Source organism: Xiphophorus maculatus, chromosome 13 (genome assembly GCF_002775205.1).
Source record: "Xiphophorus maculatus strain JP 163 A chromosome 13, X_maculatus-5.0-male, whole genome shotgun sequence".
NCBI lineage: Eukaryota > Metazoa > Chordata > Actinopteri > Cyprinodontiformes > Poeciliidae > Xiphophorus > Xiphophorus maculatus.
The window spans coordinates 7,508,659-7,526,841 of NC_036455.1; the positions used below are offsets into that span (position 1 = coordinate 7,508,659).

General features: G+C 38.5%; 2 protein-coding genes across 2 annotated transcripts; both read left to right on the forward strand.

The window, feature by feature from the left end:
• Window positions 1–398: 398 nt before the first annotated feature.
• LOC111610448 (nucleolar protein 58-like) lies at window positions 399–11,412 on the forward strand. Its single transcript, XM_023344674.1, has 5 exons — window positions 399–1,116; window positions 1,343–1,503; window positions 3,442–3,509; window positions 4,164–4,316; window positions 10,310–11,412. The coding sequence occupies exons 1-5, from the start codon at window positions 928–930 to the stop codon at window positions 10,624–10,626; spliced, it is 888 nt and encodes a 295-aa protein (XP_023200442.1). The 5' UTR covers window positions 399–927; the 3' UTR covers window positions 10,627–11,412.
• On the forward strand, window positions 11,412–16,632 carry LOC102222408 (gastrula zinc finger protein XlCGF57.1-like). The gene is made up of 2 exons (XM_023344649.1): window positions 11,412–11,516; window positions 14,048–16,632. The coding sequence occupies exons 1-2, from the start codon at window positions 11,453–11,455 to the stop codon at window positions 15,517–15,519; spliced, it is 1,536 nt and encodes a 511-aa protein (XP_023200417.1). The 5' UTR covers window positions 11,412–11,452; the 3' UTR covers window positions 15,520–16,632.
• The last annotated feature ends 1,551 nt before the right edge of the window (window positions 16,633–18,183 follow it).

Consider the following 18,183-nt stretch of genomic DNA (forward strand, 5'->3'; position numbering starts at 1 on the left):
TGTCTGAGTTTGGGGAAGTGTTTGAGTTTGGGGCATCCGTAGTTGTCTAGATAAGAGCACAGACAGATATTTTGCCGCAGACAACTGAGGGATGAGTAATTGTGTGCAGAATTAGAATTTCTTACTATTACTTTTTAATATGGGAAGGTTCTTATTTGATGTTGTTATGACGAACAATATGAGTCAGAGAACAATATTACCCATGAATTTACGGGGAACTGCAATACTAGTATAGTATAGTAATTTAAATAAAGTGGAAGAGAAGATTTTACGTTTTTTTGAAGAGATCTGTCTGAGAAATCTTTAGCTGCGATGATTATCCAGTCCAGCAGGTGGCTGTAATGCAACAAAATGAATGCCGACAGTCGGAAAACCCTACAGAAGAAGAAAAACAAGATGGCCGCTGGTCTGTTTTGGTGAATGTGTTAGTGTTTTCCATGAACAATGTCTTCTGTCCAGCTTCAACGGAAGGTTATCAACGAGCAGTTAACTACGGCTGAAGAAACGTTCAGAGTATTTTTCACCAAATAGGGACGAAACTCCAGTGTTTGGACGCAGGTTGCGGTCTTAATATATGACGCTTTAATAACTTTTTCCCTCTTGTATAAATATTTTCTTAAGAGTAGAACAAACATCACAATTATGCTGTTAAAACTCCTGATGTAGAGAGAAAATTAAACAAACGGAGCAAAAGGGGAGTAGAAACTCTTGAGTTGGGTTTTTGACGTCATATCCGAGGTAAAAAACAAAAAAAACCGTTGTGTGTATTCATAATGGAGCTTACCGGAGGGGCCGCGTCTCATTGGCTGATGCCCATTCTATTTTTAGCGCGGCTACCACGTGCGTGGCCGTCTCACAAACACACGCTTCCCGACTAGCAGGACTAGCAGACCAGCAGAAAGTTTTTGCATCAACAATCGGAAAATAATGGTTCTCCATTGCCAGTGGGGTATCTGTACTGGTGATGTCCGGTATCCTGATCGTATCTGCGGTAGTAAAATTCACAGATTTCCGAAACCAGAAGCAGAATGCCTTGCTTGGATCAAAGCTTGTGGACGACCGCATGAGCAGCTCAACCTTTGCAGGATCAACAAGAACAAAGGAGTGTGTGCTGGTGTAAGTATTATTGCTTTGCTTTCTTTCTGTTTAGTGAATGGGGATGTTTTGAGTGAGTGATCATCCATTTTAAACTGATTTCCAGCTCCAGTAGTGTTGCGCATTTGGTAGTCTGATGTAGATTTAATTGAGTGGAATACTGTTTCACCAACTGTTTCAGTATCTATGATAAATATGTATTGCATTTTTTTAAAAATTACAATTTATTTATTTATTTATTTATTAGCATTTTGTTGGCGGGAATGGGCCAACAGCGTCCCATCCTTATCCAGCACAAGCAGACAGAATCCGAGTGCGTAAAGCAAGGCCTACACGAAAAAGAGCATCAGAAAGTGAAAGTAGACAAGACGGTCAAGACAAGAGACCATGGATTGGAGCAGGCAGCTTGTAAGTACACACAGTCACATATAGGCCTGTCACAATAACAAATTTTGCTGAACGATTAATTGTTTCAAAAATTATTGCGGTAAACGATAATATTGTTTGAAGACCATTTTACACTGATTTAATGGAAATGACGTAATAATGCATGCGATTTCCTGCCAAAGATAGATACACTTTATTTTCAAAAGAACTCTTAACACTGGAGCTGATAAACAAAACAACCAAAAATAAAATGGATTCTCAGTCTCAGTCAATATGCAATGTGTCTGTATCTGACATACACTAAAGATTTTATTTTAGCAGAAAAGGCTTTGGACTAAACTGTTACTCCTGTTAGCCACGTTAGCACCAAGTACAGCTAGTCAATCAACCATCGCTGTGTTCAGGGAAGCGCTGATTAATAATCGAGAAATAAATACCAAGCCTGGAAACTTGATATCGTAACGGACTGAATGTTATGTTTTTAACGTAATCTTTGCTCGTCTTGTGGGGCGGTTGCCACGGTAACAGGTGTGCTTAAACTACAAAGAGAGAGTAAAAGGGTAGGAGTAGTTTTGAGTTGATCACCTGTTCGGGTTATTTTACCTTTGTTTACCTTTGCTGTGGCGCATTACAGCCGCTGTAGTTTCTAAACGTTGGACTAATTAGCTCGTTCGTTGGTGAGTTTATGTCATTCACAACAAACATCAAGTAGAACAAATATATGTCATAAAATTTTAACAAACAAATGGCTTCTACCGCGATAATTATGTGAAATTAAATTAATTATATCCCAACTTCTGAAGATTTGCCTTTACCTTTACAGAGCTCTTTGGTTCCTCCTATCAGTCTAGCTTCTCATATTGACGTCATCAAACCAAATTTCAGATCTACCATAACTGACTGACACCTGCTGGCCTCAGGTTTGCAACCAGCTTGTGACTGAGAAACCAGTAACCTCCTCCCAGATGATGACATGAACTTGTTAGTTCCTCTGTCCATTGTAGTAGCTGATATATTGTGAAAATCCGGTAGAAATGATGCACTAATCGAGTCATGTTTACATAGAAACAAAGGCTGCGAGACTTTGCTTGTGAGACTTGCGGTCGGTTGTGGGCGGAGCTTGGTAAGGTCCATTGGAGATGATATATGGAAACAACATTAATGTTTATTCAACATGCAAAGAATATAGAAATGACAAGAGGAGGAGTTGGAGCGAAATTGCTACCGCAGTTGATAAACCCGGTAACTTTTCAGCTGTTCTTCGTTAACGTGACGTAAATAGGTTATAATGATTTTCATTCAGTCAGGACTTTACGCTGACACTAGCCACATGCATTGCAGGTAGATTGTAGTAAAGCATTTATTAATGCCCTGTTTTAAAATTAGTCAACTGAACTTGTAGCCATTATTTTGTGCCCATTGCTGGACACCACACACAGCACGATCAAACCTGATAGAACCGTTATACCTAGGATTTTTGTTGGCTAATGTGTGGTCTGTCAGGTTTTGAAAATGGGCCGACAACTCTAACGTCGTGTAGTGTGCGCTGGGCTTTACAATAAGGAAATGAGGAAGGGAGGGTCAGTGGAGAGCACCGGAGTTGAGCCTTTTTTCATTCAGTGTCATCAACAGAAAGAGAAAAAGGCCAGAAGAAACGATAATGCCCATAATTAAAATGAGGTTGATAGTTTTAATTTATCGTGCGATTAATTGATTTACTGTTTATCGCGACAGGCCTAGCTGCCATGTACACATATAACACAGTTCTGATTCAAAGTTATTTTATCATTTATCATGTGTCATAATTCACATTTTCCAAAAACATATGAACATCTAGTATCAATTTCATCGTCCACCACATGCAGTACATGATGCACGAATAGAAACAGAATCACTTTTGTTTCAATTATTTACAGTGATACCATCTAGATCACAGTCAATGTTCTGAATTATTTACAGGGATCCCTACGATGCTGCGGTGAACAATGATGCAGACAAAGGGATAGAGGTGCAAACAGATGAACAGTGTAAGTGAGCATAACCAGTTCCTTCTACAGTTCCTTCCTTCCTTGATTGCCTACATGTTTTGCAAATAATGCACAGCATGATCTCGATAGAAAGCAGCTAAAACTTCTAACATGGATGACATAAATGGTGTGTCTGGCCACACTCCTTCTACATGTAGATCCTTGTGGGTGAAAACAATAAAATCACAAAAATCACATCCTGTGATCATAAGTTGACCTTGAACCTGAGCATAGTACATGTGTGTCTTCTTCAGCTGAGCAGAGCCACTGGGTTGCGTTTCTAAGCAAAAATTGGGTAGCATCCAGAATGGTGGAATTTTGAGAGGCATACGGACACTGTCAAAACTTGACTCTAAAAACTTGTCTGTGACCTTTGCTCTCCTGACCATGACTCGATTTAAAGCTGTAAGCCTTTTTTCCTTGCCTCAAACCACTCAGAACATTTACTCTGGTTCGAGCTTCAAGTATTAAGGTCTTTCAACGCTTTATGTCTTTCTGGAAGATCCACTGGTGGGTTATTTGTGACACAGATGTTGCCACACTGTTGCATGACTGCTGTCGCATCTGCCTTCAAGTTCCTTGTCTGAAACAAAACAGCATTATCATCATATATAAATATATATGTCATTTATTATATATATTTTTTGGTTTCAGGGATTTCGCCGCTGGATATGCTGGCGCTGACTGCAGAGTTGGAAATGGCAAAAACAGAAATCAGTCGCTTACAAGCAAAAGTGGAACATTTAGAAACAGACCTACAGAAAGAGAAGAGGGCCGTACAGCAAGAACAGGAACGAAAACAGTTTGGTATGTATACTGTTGCTGAATCTGAGAAGAATGGGGGGAAAAATCTGTATGTATATTATACACACAGATATGAAATTATATTAGAGAAATGTCAGCAGAAAATGGGCTTTTTCTGACTCTGTGCAGACTGAGACAAAACTTTGGTCTATCCGATCTAGCAACGCGCTTCGGCATTTCACAACAGTCAGCTGGTGTAGTATTTAACACTTGGATTGACATTATATATCTTAAGCTGTGCACCGTTTCTATCTGGCGCCACACACAAACTATAACATGCCAAAAGACTTCAAAGCTACTTTCCCTCCAACGTTAATTATTATTGATGGAACAGAATTAAAAACAGAATCCCCCTGGGCCCACGGTGTGCAATGTCAACTATATAGCGATTATAAGTCTACCACAACATTCAAGGCACTCGTAGGTTGTGACTCTTTAATGTTCACATCAGAATTATTCACAGGATCAATATCAGACAAGGCCATCACAAAGCAAGTGGGTTTTATGAAACAATAGAACAACTGAAGGATGTTGGTTATATTCAGAATGGTGACGGTGTCATGGCAGACAAAGGGTTTACAATCAAGGATGAGATAAATGCCCTTGGTCTGTCCTTAGACATACCACCTTTTGCCTCAGCAGACAAACAGTTGTCTCAGGCTGATCTTGCACTAACTGACAAAATAACAAAACACAGAGCGCATATTGAACGACTGATTTCTCGCATAAATGATTTCAAGATGGTTGACTGTACAATTCCTGCTATGTTATTTCCAAAGTTAAACAGAATATGGACTATGTGTTGCTGCTTGACATTTTTCCAGGGCTTGGTTTGGAAGAAAACGTAAGAACAGTAACACTAGTCTTGTTTGCAGAGCTAGTTCAATACGCATTTTATAAATTTTTACCTGATAGGAAACAGCAGACTGATCAGATTAGTGGATAAAATATATTTCAAATCGCTAAATTATGATAGTTAATGTCGTTTTGGGGCAGAAAATATTAAATTCCAGCATTTATGTTAAGTTGCTTAACATAATTCTTGTAATCTCTCTTTTCAAAAGAGAAAATGCTTTCAGAAAACATGGGGCAGGGATTAACCAATTTTCTTGAAATTTAGGTCACTCAGTCATTCCAACAGACACAACTATCCATCCTTGAGAATTTGAAAACATTTGGTCTTTATTTCCCAAGGTTATAGGTGGCAAACCAAATATTTCAGCTGTCTGAAATAATCTGTTCCCCCTCCATAACATGGGAACTAATTATTTTTTCAGAAACTCCTTAATTATATTTATGCTTCTTATCAAGACCAACAAATCATGTAGATGTGGAAACATCGGCTCTTTATTTGCCAAAGTTACCTGGGGGAACGAAATATTTCAGTTGTTTGAAATATTCTGTTGTCCCTCCGTAAATAATTCTGCTTTCAAAAACTCTTTTGAAGGGTGGAAGTGCAAATATTGGGCCAGAGTGTGTGCACTACGTAGCATGATATTCAGCAATGCTATTGTTGTCAAATGTCACTGCTATAAATATAAATATGAATTTATATTTATAGCAGTGACATTTGACAACAAATAGCATATATATATTTTTATATATATAAATATATATTTATATTTAAAGCAGTGACATTTGACAACAATAGTATATATATATTTATATATGTATATATAAATATATATTTATAGCAGTAATAGCAATATAAATATATATAACAGTGATCTATATGACAGCTAAAAGAAAAGATGAAGATCAGTCTGAGGGCAGGAGGCCCTGGAAAACTGAGAAGTGATCAAAATATATATTGATAGTCAACATTGTATATAATATTATGTTGTAATATAATATACATACATAATAATACTCATATTTATAGTAAATATGAGTTAATATATAAGCTCTTAATAAAATACTCTATTCTTCACATCCTGTTTACTCAACAGAATTGATGCTTGAGGAGCATCATCATTGAAATGTGAAGTTTGGGAAGCTTTTCCCTCTAAAGAGGCAAGCCGGAGCCCCCGGAGAGAAGCTAAAGAGAATTTAGAAAGGCAACACGAACACACAAGACAAACAACCAAGCACGCACACACACACAAACACACACACATCCCCCCCCACAGACACACACACACACACACACACATACAAGGAGCAATTTAGAGAGACCAATTAAGGCGGTGGATGCTTTTGTATGGTATTGTCAAGCCGGAGCACCTGGAGAGAACCTGAGTTAGAAAGTCTGCCCAACCCTCTATCCATCCATCCTTCTATCCACCCATTCCTCCATCCTTCTGTCTACCCATCCCCTATCCATCCTTCCTCTCCCTCCATTAAAAGTACTTCCACCATCTCTTCTTTGGATTGTTTTTGCCATTTTCTCTCCCTTGCCTCCTGTGAGAATATGTTTTTTCTTTATATTTGCACTTATAATTGCCTGAGTCTTCCGATTCTGCTCCAAATTTTGAATGTCTGGTTGTTGATGTAGGACTTTTCTCCAACTGATTCTTGCGTATTTCATGGGAATTTGTTGAGTCATCTGTGGATGTTTTGTTTTCAGACATGTCCTCTGCTGTGGGGTACGAGTTGTCTCTTCTTCGGGAGGACTCTGTTGACTCATCCTCTGAATGAAATGCTCTTTGTAGAGGTGTTAGTCTTAATGTGGGTGGTGGATGTTTCTGGTCGGAATCTGATGACTCCTCAGTGATGCTTTGCTCATTATCTATCTCACTTGAAGACGACTCTGAAAATTGTTCTGGTTTCCTGATTGGAGCAGCGTTTCCTGTTGAATTCAAATTATCTGCTGAAAAAGTTTCTGATTTCATTACGTCATAAGGAGATCTAAGGTTCCCCAGAAAGTTCTCAATTTCTGGTTGGAAGGCCTTATATTCATGCAGGAGATTAGTGATTTTAGTCTTGAAATAATTCAAGCGTTTGTTCAGCTTCTGTTTTTCCTTTTTCTCTTTTGAAAATGAGTAAAAGGCGGCTTTGGTCCCAAGTTTTACGTTTGCTTTCAACTCGTATATCTTGCTCAGGTAATCATTCTCAGCCTTCTCCAGATCTCCGATCTTCTTCTCTATGTCATTGTAAGCAGCCTCCCAGGACGTTTGATCTGAAAGTCTGTTTGTTAAGACCAGAACCACCATTTCTAACTCTTTGTTGAGGGCTGAGAGCCTTCGTTTCTCATCTACTGCGCAGAGAAACTGGTATTTCAACATGGGCACATTGATGGCTTGTTCTCTCAACGTTTTGATCATCTCCACTAGTTTCTTGTTGTTTTGGACTACCTCTTTCACTTCTTCCTGTTTCGTCGCTACTTTCTCCTTCACAGTGACCAGGTCGTACATTTTTAGTTTTTGCCTGATCTCTTTAAAGTAGCTGTCTTGAAGGGCCATCATCTCCTTGTTGTCCATTTCCTTCTCTGTGAACTCATCAAATAGTTTAGTTTGATGTACAAGTTGTCGTGACAAGATACCAATGTTTTTTCTTAACTCTTTGTTAAGAAATGTCAGCCGTTCCTGCTGTTGTTTCGCGGCCCTGTTCAAAGATTTCATCACAGGTTCCTCAAGTAGTTGTTCGTTCGTTTTTTTCAGCACGTCAAAAAGCAGATCTCTCCTTTTGCATAGATTCTCCAGTTTGTCTTTCTCTTCAAACCAGATGTCAGATTCCAAATTCAGCTTAAAGAGCCGTTTTTCGGATTCTTTGAAAAACCGCTTTTCATCTCTCTCCAGTCTTTTCCGATTTTGATAGCGGCTCCTGCGGTCTGTGGCGTTCTCGAGTTGTGCGTTGACGTTCAAGAGCTTCTGGAGCGCCCTCCTGTTCTTCCTGCGGACTTTTTCAGCATCAAAAAAAGCAGCGACTGGCTTCTTCTTCTCAGTTTTATACATTTTCTTGGGGGAAAAGCCAAAAATGTCAGAGCAAAACAAAATGCAGGTCAGACAACTTCAAGGCCAAAAGCCAAATGGAGAGAATTATGATGACTCATAGCTCTTTGAGGCTATGACATCAAAGGGTGCTCTTGGTGACATCATCAGCCAATGTTTGTGACATCATTGTTGTGATGTCATAACCTCCCAGGGCTCTTTTTATTCGTCTTTTGAGTGACTTTTAAAAGTGGCCTGAAAGCTACATTTCCCTCACTGACTGAAGCACTTTGGGTCCAATTTGTCTTAAGTTTGCTCAGTAGCACGAGGCAACAGAAAACTAACATCTCCAGTTTCCCATAGGGATGTTTGTGAAATTAATTTAAATTTAGATTTTTTTTTTCTTTTTCTTTTTTGTTGTTGTTATTGTTGTTGAACACACTCCAAGTAATCCCTGAAAATGAAATAAAAACACAGAATGCCGTCCTGGTTTAGAGGCAGCAATTCTAGAAAATGTGAGAGCATGGAGGGATTTTTAAACCGGAAAAGTACATGTTGCCATGGGGATTCAGTGTGGCAACGCCTTAAAAATTTGTTGCGTTCTGAACTGATTCAAGGATTTTTTTTATTGTCATACCAGCTTTGCGTATTTGTGGTATGAAATTCAGACAAAGATCCCAGATTAAGAAATATAATAGTAAAAGTGTGTGTGTAAATAGTTTAAAAGGTGAAATGAAGCTGAATTAAGTGCAGCTCGAGTTCAGCAGTCTGACAGCTGATGGGTAGAATCTGTTTCTCAGCCTGGTGGTCTTGCGCTGGATGCTCTGGAACAGTCTGTGTGCAGGATGGGTGGAGTAGGGATGTGTAGAGGTCTGATGTTTTGGGAAGGCTGCTCCCCACAGTCCTCTGTGCAGCTTTAACCATCATCTGCAGAGCCGTCCTCTCAGCCTCAGTGCAGCTGCTGTGCCACGTGGTGATGCAGGTTTAGAGAATGCTCTCCACCACACAGCGACAGAAGCTCCTCAGGACTGTTGTTGGAGCTCATAGCCTTACGGGGCTTGATTTCCTGAAGGGTCTGCCTAACATCTGCTGTGGTCACACAGAGGGGTGTGTTTCACCAGGTGGTATTAGTCTAGTGCTGAGGGGGGTGTTAGGATCCTCAAAGCGAGCCTAGAACTTAATGAGTGCATCTGGCAGTGAGAGGTCCCTTGGGCATTGTGCATCCCTGATGTTGTAATTTGTGATGCAGTTGATGCCCTTCCACATGCGCTGGGAGTCGTTGGTGGTGGAGTGACCTTCAATTTTCTGGCCGTATGTGGCTTTGGTCCTGACAATGCCTCAGGTCAGTTCTTTTCTCGTTTCCCGGAGTGCTGATACCTTAACTGTCCTGAACGCAGTGTCCCTTGCTTTCAGCAGAGCTCTCACCTCAGCATTCAGCCAGGGTTTCTGGTTCAGATAGCTGGTTTCTGGCACACTTGGAGATGAAGCTGAGAACAGAGGAGGTGTATTCCTCCAGGTCCAACTCTTCCTGCATATGAAGACCTACCAATCTGTGCACTGAAAACAGTCCTGAAGCACGCAGGCTTTTTTCTCAGTGACAGTCTTCTTAGTTTGCCTAGTCCATCTCAGCAGTGGTCGATATGCTGGTGCCAGCAGGATGGAGATGTGGTTGGAGAGGAAGAGCTCTGTACACACCATAAATGTTAGTGTACACACAGTCCAGAGTGTTGTCTTCCCACATGGAAAAGGGGACATGCTGGTAAAACCTGGGCAGAGTGTCCATCAGTTTCATGTGAGTAAAGTCCTCTGCAACCAGGTAAAAGGCCTCTGAGTATTTCATCTGCAGTGAGCTAATGGGGTCGCATAGCTCCTTAAATTTGGGGTATTATCCCAGTGAGATTGTCATTCACATGTTTTGTCATTTTCCATCAATATCTGCCCATTTAAATTCCTAATGTGCATAGTAAAAGTGCTCTTTTCATGGGTTATCTGCACTAAGATTGCTCAGATTTCAAACCACTGTGATCAGTGTCCTGTGATGGGTTTAATTCAATAAATAATAAACAATGTGTTTTTTTTTTTTTTACTGCAGTTAACAATTCCTCTTTTTTCTGTTCTTTTATCCAGCTTGCCGGCTACAAGATGTTTATAAGGAGGAGTTATGTAAACAGGAGAGGAGATCCACTCTGGACCAGGAGGCGTTTGAACCTCTGCAGGTGAAAAAGGAAGAAGAGCCAGAAGATCAGCACATAAAAGAAGAGCAGGAGGATCTAGAATATCAGCAGATAAAAGTGGAAGAGATCGAAGTTTCCTGCAGTCAGGGTGAAGAACAGCTTGAGTTAAAACAGGAGACTGATACCTATCATGAGCAAATGTACCACACTAAATCAGAACCAAACTGGATCCAAGTCATCTTTCAGGGAGCTGCTGAAACAGAGAACTAAAATCAGGAAAGGAGCAAGCCTAGCGACTTTGGAGCAAAAAAAAGCATCTCTCCTATTGGTCAACATCAAAACACAAAAGTCCAGATCCAAAACTTTGTGTTGTATTTCTGATACGCCTGTAAATCTGAGGCACAAATGAGATCTGCAAACTGCAGCAATGGACAAGAAAGCCACTTTACTGAACACATTGGGGGTTAATTTTTGCTTCACACATTCACCTTTTTTCTCACTGTCTGCAGTTAAAATAGAGCAGAATTCCCTTGTCTTAAATAAAAATGAAGCTGTGCTCAAATCTGCAGGTGAAATTATATATATGTTTAGAGAAGACATAAAGCAGCAGCAAAGATAGAGAGATAATGCATCGAAATGACAGCTATACAGATGTCAAAATAAATACGTTTACAAGGAGTAGAAGAACTAGGGGATAATAGATAAGATTTTTTTTTTACCTCTAATGGAAATATGTGTCAAGTGGGACTAGAGAGCTGAGGTCTACTTGCTTTTCATTGTTTTATTTAGATGAAGTCGAAAAGAAAAAATACTATTTTACGTTTTTTAAGAGAACTGCTCAGAATAAAAGAAAGTAACCTTATAAATTTTTAGATGATGGTATGATCCAGAAGGTGGCGGTAAAGCAACAATGTGGATGCCAACATTCATAAAAGAAGAAGACGGTCCACGATCTGTTGTTGAATGTGCTAGTGTTTTTCTGTAATAAACAAAAAAAAAAACCTAAATAAAATAAATGCATTCAGTGTTTTTAATGTCTCCCGATGAAGAAACATTCACGGAGTTTAAAGAAATCATCGTCAAGTCGGAGGAGGAGATGGATGATCATCGCAGACTGCTGGATTTCTCCCGGACTCCCCAGATAATTTTGCATCGTATAGGTAGGAACCACCAGCGTTTGGTTTCAGGTTAAGGTCTAAATATCTGTAATATTCTAAATATTCTGTATGAGGATCATTTTAGTAACTGTTCCCCTCCCATATAATTGTTTTTTTAAAACAGGAAATTGAACACAGGCCTCTCAGTTGTACTGATAAAGCTGTTTATTTTTGGAAAAAGAAGATGGAGCCAGTTCTGCTAAGCATATGGTGCTAAAACATCAGCTGTGCTTTATTTTTTATTTCATTTTTCATTGCTGTACAAACTCGCATTTGAAAACAGAAGGAATAGAACTATGCATGTCTAGTAAATAAATCATAATAACAGAAGTATTAAAAATGTTAGAATTAGCAATAAATACAAAATAAATTATTCATGTCATGTAAGAAAAACTGGGAAAAAATGCATTTCCTGCGACAATGCGGTGTGAATGTTGTAAGCTGATTTTTTATTTTATTTTTTTTAATTCTTGAAGCGGTTTGTTGCGGATTCTGTGTTTTTTTTCTCGCACATTGCTGCATGGTTACATAACCATATCACATCAGACCGGTGACAGTTACACATAAACAAAATGTAACTGATTGCATTACCCTTTAGGGAGGGTATAATGAGCAGAAGAATAAAAGCTAAACTTGCGCGACAATCTTTGCTTCATAATTTGTCATCCATAAGGAGAGTTTAAGTGACACCCAGCGCTGGACGGTGAATGTCTCTCTGTGTCTGTTTCATTAATATGACCTTGTAACTTTTGGTCATTTTTTGGCATTACAGCCTCTTTTTAATGCCAAATCTCATTATTTCTGAAAGTAATAACACGGAGGGGTTCTGAAACTGGTAGATGGACCTGGGTTGTGCATAGAGGGGGGAAATAGGTGAACTATTAGTTTTGAAGTGACTTGCAGAAATGTAAGAAAAGAGCAAAACTTGAGAACTCGTGTAGTTTGTTGAAAATATAATATTAAAGCCCACAACTATATCAAAATGTTGTGTAGCACATTTAGCAACAAGGCAGTTAAAAATGCTTTAAATCATATAGATATCATACAGCCACCCATTGTGAAACCAGCAATAAATATTGCAGTTTCTTTCAAATGCAGTCATCCGATCAGAATTACACATCAAATATGTTGATCAATGTTCCACTTGCAGTCAAAGGCAGTTTTAAGCAGGTGGGTATTTTGCCTTGATTTAAGTGAATTCTGTGTTTCAGATCTTTTGCAGTTTTCTGGAACTTTGTTCCAGATTTGTAGTACATAGAAGACGAATGCTGCTTCTCCATTATTTGATTCTGGGAATGCAGAGCAGATCAGAACCAAAAGACCTGAGTGATCTGGAAGATTGATACAAACTGTGTCCTCTAATTCGAAAAATCTTAAGGACTATCAACATAATTTCTTCACTAAATCACGGTGAACAATCACGGCTTTGTGTGTGTGCCATAATCTGTTTAGTAGCTATGATGTGGTAAAAATATCAGTGACTCATTTTTTCAATCAGCCATTTTAGTGAAAAACAGGTTTGTAACTCCAGAACAGACAAAATATATGGCAAAATGGTAAAGGGTATTAAAAAATGAAACTGTGAGGATCAGGAATGTCTGAACAATTAGTATTCCAAGGCTTATGTATCTATGTTGTATCCTTTAGGAGATATGATGTTACAAAAACATGTCAGAATATGTCTGCTGTGCTGATTTTTTATTTTTTTGCCCCTTACAATGCATTGTCCTATTCCCGGTGGGTGGAAGCCTCGATGCTTTGGAGTGATTTGCCAGAAAACAGCAATTCTCACATCTATGAGTGTTGTAATGTCTGAATCCAGACATTAATTCCTACGTTTTGTTGTGGAAAGAGTGAAAATTGAGCGAGTAATCAGAATTTGTTCGGGGACTAGAAGAATTTTCACGGAGTTAGAGTGAGCCCTCTAGCAGTTGAAGAATTCCATCATTGGACTCCATTATAGAAACAAAATATCAGGATAATGCGCTTTCAGTTGCAGAAGGATTTTATGAAAATGGTAAAAGATATGAAAAACCTGAAACATGCAGAAGTAGCCAAGGGTTATGACATTTTAAATTTTGAATGGCATTTCTAGCTGAGAATATGTGAAAGTAGTTAGCTGTGAAAGAGTGATGAGTTTTTGCAGAACTTGGTGGAATTTCTGAGGTTTTCCAATCATTCCAGTGTTGCTGAAATATGCATTAAAAGTTTAATATTTCATCATTTGTTGAAGGTTTTCTATACCAAAAGATACAATCGCATTGTCCTGAATGACCAGAACATTGTAGAAGTTGAATGGTTGGATTTTTGGAGTAGCAAGGCAAAAAAATGAGCATCTGGAATAATAAAAACAAAGAATAAAGAGAAACAACATTTCAATACTGTGAATGCTTAACAGTACTGACACAATAAGAGAACATAAATATTTGATATTTGTCTGCCTCCACTCTTGAATTTCAAGTGATTTTAATGTCAAGCAATAAAATTATTCTCCAATTTACTTGTAACTTCTTTTTCTCTTCTTTTTTTCCCAGACCGCATACAGCGTAACATTTGTATGAAGGAGCAATGGAACCAGGACAGGAGCTCCTCTCTGAAACGGGAAGAGCCAGAACATCTGCAGATAAAAGAAGAACAAGAGGATCTAAAACACCTGCAAATAAAAGAAGAACAGGAGGATCTAAAACACCTGTGGATAAAAGAAGAACAGGAAGATCTAAAACACCTGTGGATAAAAGAAGAACAGGAAGATCTAAAACACTTGCAAATAAAAGAAGAACAGGAAGATCTAAAACACCTGCGGATAAAAGAACAGGAAGATCTAGAACATCTGCAGATAAAAGTGGAAGAGAAAGTTTACAATCAGAGTGAAGAACAGCTTACACTACAAAAACAGGAGACTAGTACCTTTATGGCAATTCCTGTTTATGAGCAAACAGATCACACTGAATCAGAACCAAATGGGAACCAAGTCATCTTCCAGGAAGCTGCTGAAGCTGAGAACCAAAATCAGGAAAAGAGCAATCCTAATGACTTTGGAGCAAAGAGAGACGAAGAGAAGAAACAAAAGAGGCATCAGAAAATCAAACAGCATGTTGACGGTTCAAAAGAAAAAGGTCAGGAAAACCTTCCTCAAAGTAGTGACTTGACTAAAAATACATCAAGTACCACATGTCAGAGGCCGTTCTCGTGTTGGAAGTGTTTCATTCGAAAAGATAATTTTAATTGTAACATGACAGATCACAAAGGTCAGAAACCTTTTTTATGCGTTATTTGTGGAAAAGGTTTCAGTTATACAAGTGAACTTGCTGTTCATACGAGGGTTCATACAGGTGAAAAGCCATTTTCATGTGAGAACTGTGGAAGAAGTTTCAGTAGACAAAATAATCTAACTGTTCACATGAGAGTTCATACAGGAGAGAAGCCATTTTCATGTGTGACCTGCGGAAGAGGCTTTAGTCTAAAGCAGCATTTAGCTATGCACATGATGGGTCACACAGGTGAAAAGCCCTTTTTGTGTGTGACTTGTGGCAAACATTTCACTACAAAAAACTCTTTGACTATTCACGTAAGAAGGCACACAGGTGAGAAGCCTTTTCAGTGTAAGACCTGCGGAGAATGTTTTATTGATCAATATTCTTTGACTGTTCACACGAGGAGTCACACAATGTTGAAGCCATTCTCATGTGTGAACTGTGAAAAAAGTTTTTCTCAAAGAAAGCACTTAACTAAGCACATGATCACTCACACAGGTGAAAAGCCTTTTTCATGTGCAAGCTGTGGAAAATGTTTCAGTCAAAAATGTACTTTAAGTCGTCACATAATGATTCATGCAGGCGAGAAGCCTTTTCAGTGTCTCACTTGTGGAAAAAGTTTCAATCAGAAATGTACTTTAACGGATCACATGACGATTCACACAGGTGAGAAGCCGTTTTCATGTTTAACTTGCGGAAAAGAATTCAGTCGGCGACATGGTTTAACTCAGCACATGAGAAGCCACAGATGAGAAGCATGGTTGCCATGGAGACATTTTAAATGAGTAAAAATCTACTGGAGCCCAAAATTAGCAACTTAAAACATATTTGAGTAAAAGGCACATAGTTCTTTTTTCACACCAGTTGGTTATGGGGGATTTAGCGATTATAATCTCAAAGTTGAATTAAATTAGAAAAATGCAACAAAAAAAAGTCTAAATTGTCGTTACTTTTTCCCACAAAGCCACAAGACCAGAATGGCAACTTTTTATTAGTTGTTTTCTTGCTGCTGAGCTACACATAGTCACATGTTGTAAAGACAGCACAGGCTTAAGGATAGTGTTAGTAGTTAATATGATGGGAGTATATTCTCATGGATTTTATATTGACGTAATTGTTAGAAGAGATAAATGTTGCATCTCAAGTCATCAGAAATTGCACCCAATTCTGAACCTGACAGCCATTGCTTTTGTGAGATCTTGACTCATTTCTTTGGATTTCAATATCACACAAGAAAGCAGTGGGTCTCAGGAGCTGGAGGAGTGCTTTAAAATAAAATCCAGCTTTGACTCTCCAGGTCATTGTCTCTAATTTTATTACTTTTTAAGATTACTTGTCTTCTTTCTAATAAATGACAGCAGTCCGTCCCAGCAGAAGCTTTTCTCTGCAAGTTTAAGTGGATGTAAATGATTGATGGATGGTGCTTTTGTTGTTTTTTCTTTCCCTTTTTCTGTACCATGGACTGGTGAAGTAAATTCAAAACTCCAGCAGAGGGAGCTGTTAATCTCTCATTTTGATGTTCAGAAAGATTTTATTATTCCTGGACTGTGTAGATTATTGTTTTTTTTTTTTTGTAAAATATGGTTTAATGTGTTAATTTTACAATGTAGCTTTTCAAATTAACAAGAGGTGAGCTTAATCTGGCCTTCTGAATGTACGTCAGTCTTTCTAAAAGTAAAATATACTGAAAACTGTTGTAAATCCTTTAATATGTTCCACACCTGGTAATAATAAGTCATATCAATTAATAAACTGTAGTCCAGTGAGGCAGATCCATGAATTTGTATCACAATAGTTACAGTAGTGATTGACTGATTTAGGTGAGTTTTTATTGTTTACATAAAGATTGCCAAATAAAAGCTTTTGTGGAAACTTTTCAGTTTTAGCTCTTTCTTCGACTGCCTGATTTTATCTGTTTACAGATCACATGTTAGTTGGTGGCAGCATAAATGTATCAAAGGGTTATTCATAGAGAGCTGTGAAAACCTGTTCACCTCCATACAGAATTTTTTTGCTTTTGATTTTATTTGTCACACTTAAATATTCCAGATGATTACAATTCATTCTAATACCAGATGAAAATAACTTAAAGAAACAAAAATACAAGATTTAAATGATTTTATTTATTGAAGGGGAAAAAGGCTACCCTAGACAGCTGGGCCCTGTGTTTGGTTGCAACAACTCCTGTTAAATACTTGCGATAATGAACGTTTTACACCATTTTGAATTATTTTTGGCCCATTCTTTCGGACCTGATCACTGGTTTTTAGCTATATTTGGTAGTATGAACAACCACACAAAAGATTTGGATTTCAGCGAAAATTGAAATGGAGCATCAAAGCCTAATGTGTGAATGTAGCCTCTACATTAAGATGGTTTTTCCTTCATAATAGTCACGTTTGATTGCAGTATTTTCCTGAAAAAGTTAGAAAAGATGTTCAGGAAGCCACATTTCCCACACTGGACACACCAATAAGATATCCCCATTTCTCTAACCCCTTATTATTATCCAACATGGCCCAAATGTTGCTCAGGCTAGCATGAAAGGGGATTTAGCGTTGCTAATTGTCATGGTTGATGGGCACCAAAGTGGCTTCAGACTGAATGAGTTGATGGAGACAGACACAATAAGCTTTAGTTTCATATCAGCGGATCCTGGATCGGTTTCATGCACTGATCCCGTCTGGTATGTCTGTAATTCATCCCGTTGATGGCGATCTGAGAGATGAAGCTTATTACTGTGCTGGCACACGCTCAGACTCACCAACCACTGGCTGAACCTCGTCCAGAGAACTTTTAAAGATCAGTTTGCTCCTGACAGCTAATAACCAAATTCCTGACTTTAATGAAAAACACGTTCAGGAGGACATGTCCCAAATTTGGACATTCTGTTATTGTTGTGGGACACATCATCCAGTGTGAGGAGTTTGACCTTTGTCCTCACAGTCAGTTTGGTAAAAACCAAAGAGGTTCTACTAAATAAGACGAACTGAAATAAATAATATATTTTTTTAGATGTACATTGTTTGAGTTGAGTGACAACTGAAGTGCTTCAAAAGAGACACTTCTTTTCTAACTGATTAGGAAACTAAAAATTATTATTTATAATTATAAGGGAGTCACTGTCACTCAAAAACAGTTAATTGCTTCTTGTTTTGCTACTTGTATGTTGGACTTTTGGCCATCGTTATTGAACATTGAGGAATATCGCCGAACACTACTCCAGAGATGATGCTGTTCACACCAAATGGCGATTTGTCCTGACCAATCGGCATCTACAGAGATATGACGTCATCAAAATGTACCAGGTTGGTATTCTTTGACTTTCAACTAAAGCTGGTACAAGACGAGAGTTTAGTTTGTGCAAGTTAAGTAGTTTCCAACAACAGTGTAGATCAAAAGAATGCCTCAAGCCG

Bases quoted from the DNA above. Each gene is read 5' to 3' on its own strand.
- LOC111610448 (XM_023344674.1), top strand. From the start codon at position 928: ATGGTTCTCCATTGCCAGTGGGGTATCTGTACTGGTGATGTCCGGTAT. The intron at 3,510-4,163 runs GTAAGTGAGCAT...TTTTGGTTTCAG, and splicing joins GGTGCAAACAGATGAACAGT to GGATTTCGCCGCTGGATATG. The intron at 4,317-10,309 runs GTATGTATACTG...TCTTTTATCCAG, and splicing joins ACAGGAACGAAAACAGTTTG to CTTGCCGGCTACAAGATGTT.
- LOC102222408 (XM_023344649.1), top strand. From the start codon at position 11,453: ATGGATGATCATCGCAGACTGCTGGATTTCTCCCGGACTCCCCAGATA. The intron at 11,517-14,047 runs GTAGGAACCACC...TTTTTTTCCCAG, and splicing joins GATAATTTTGCATCGTATAG to ACCGCATACAGCGTAACATT.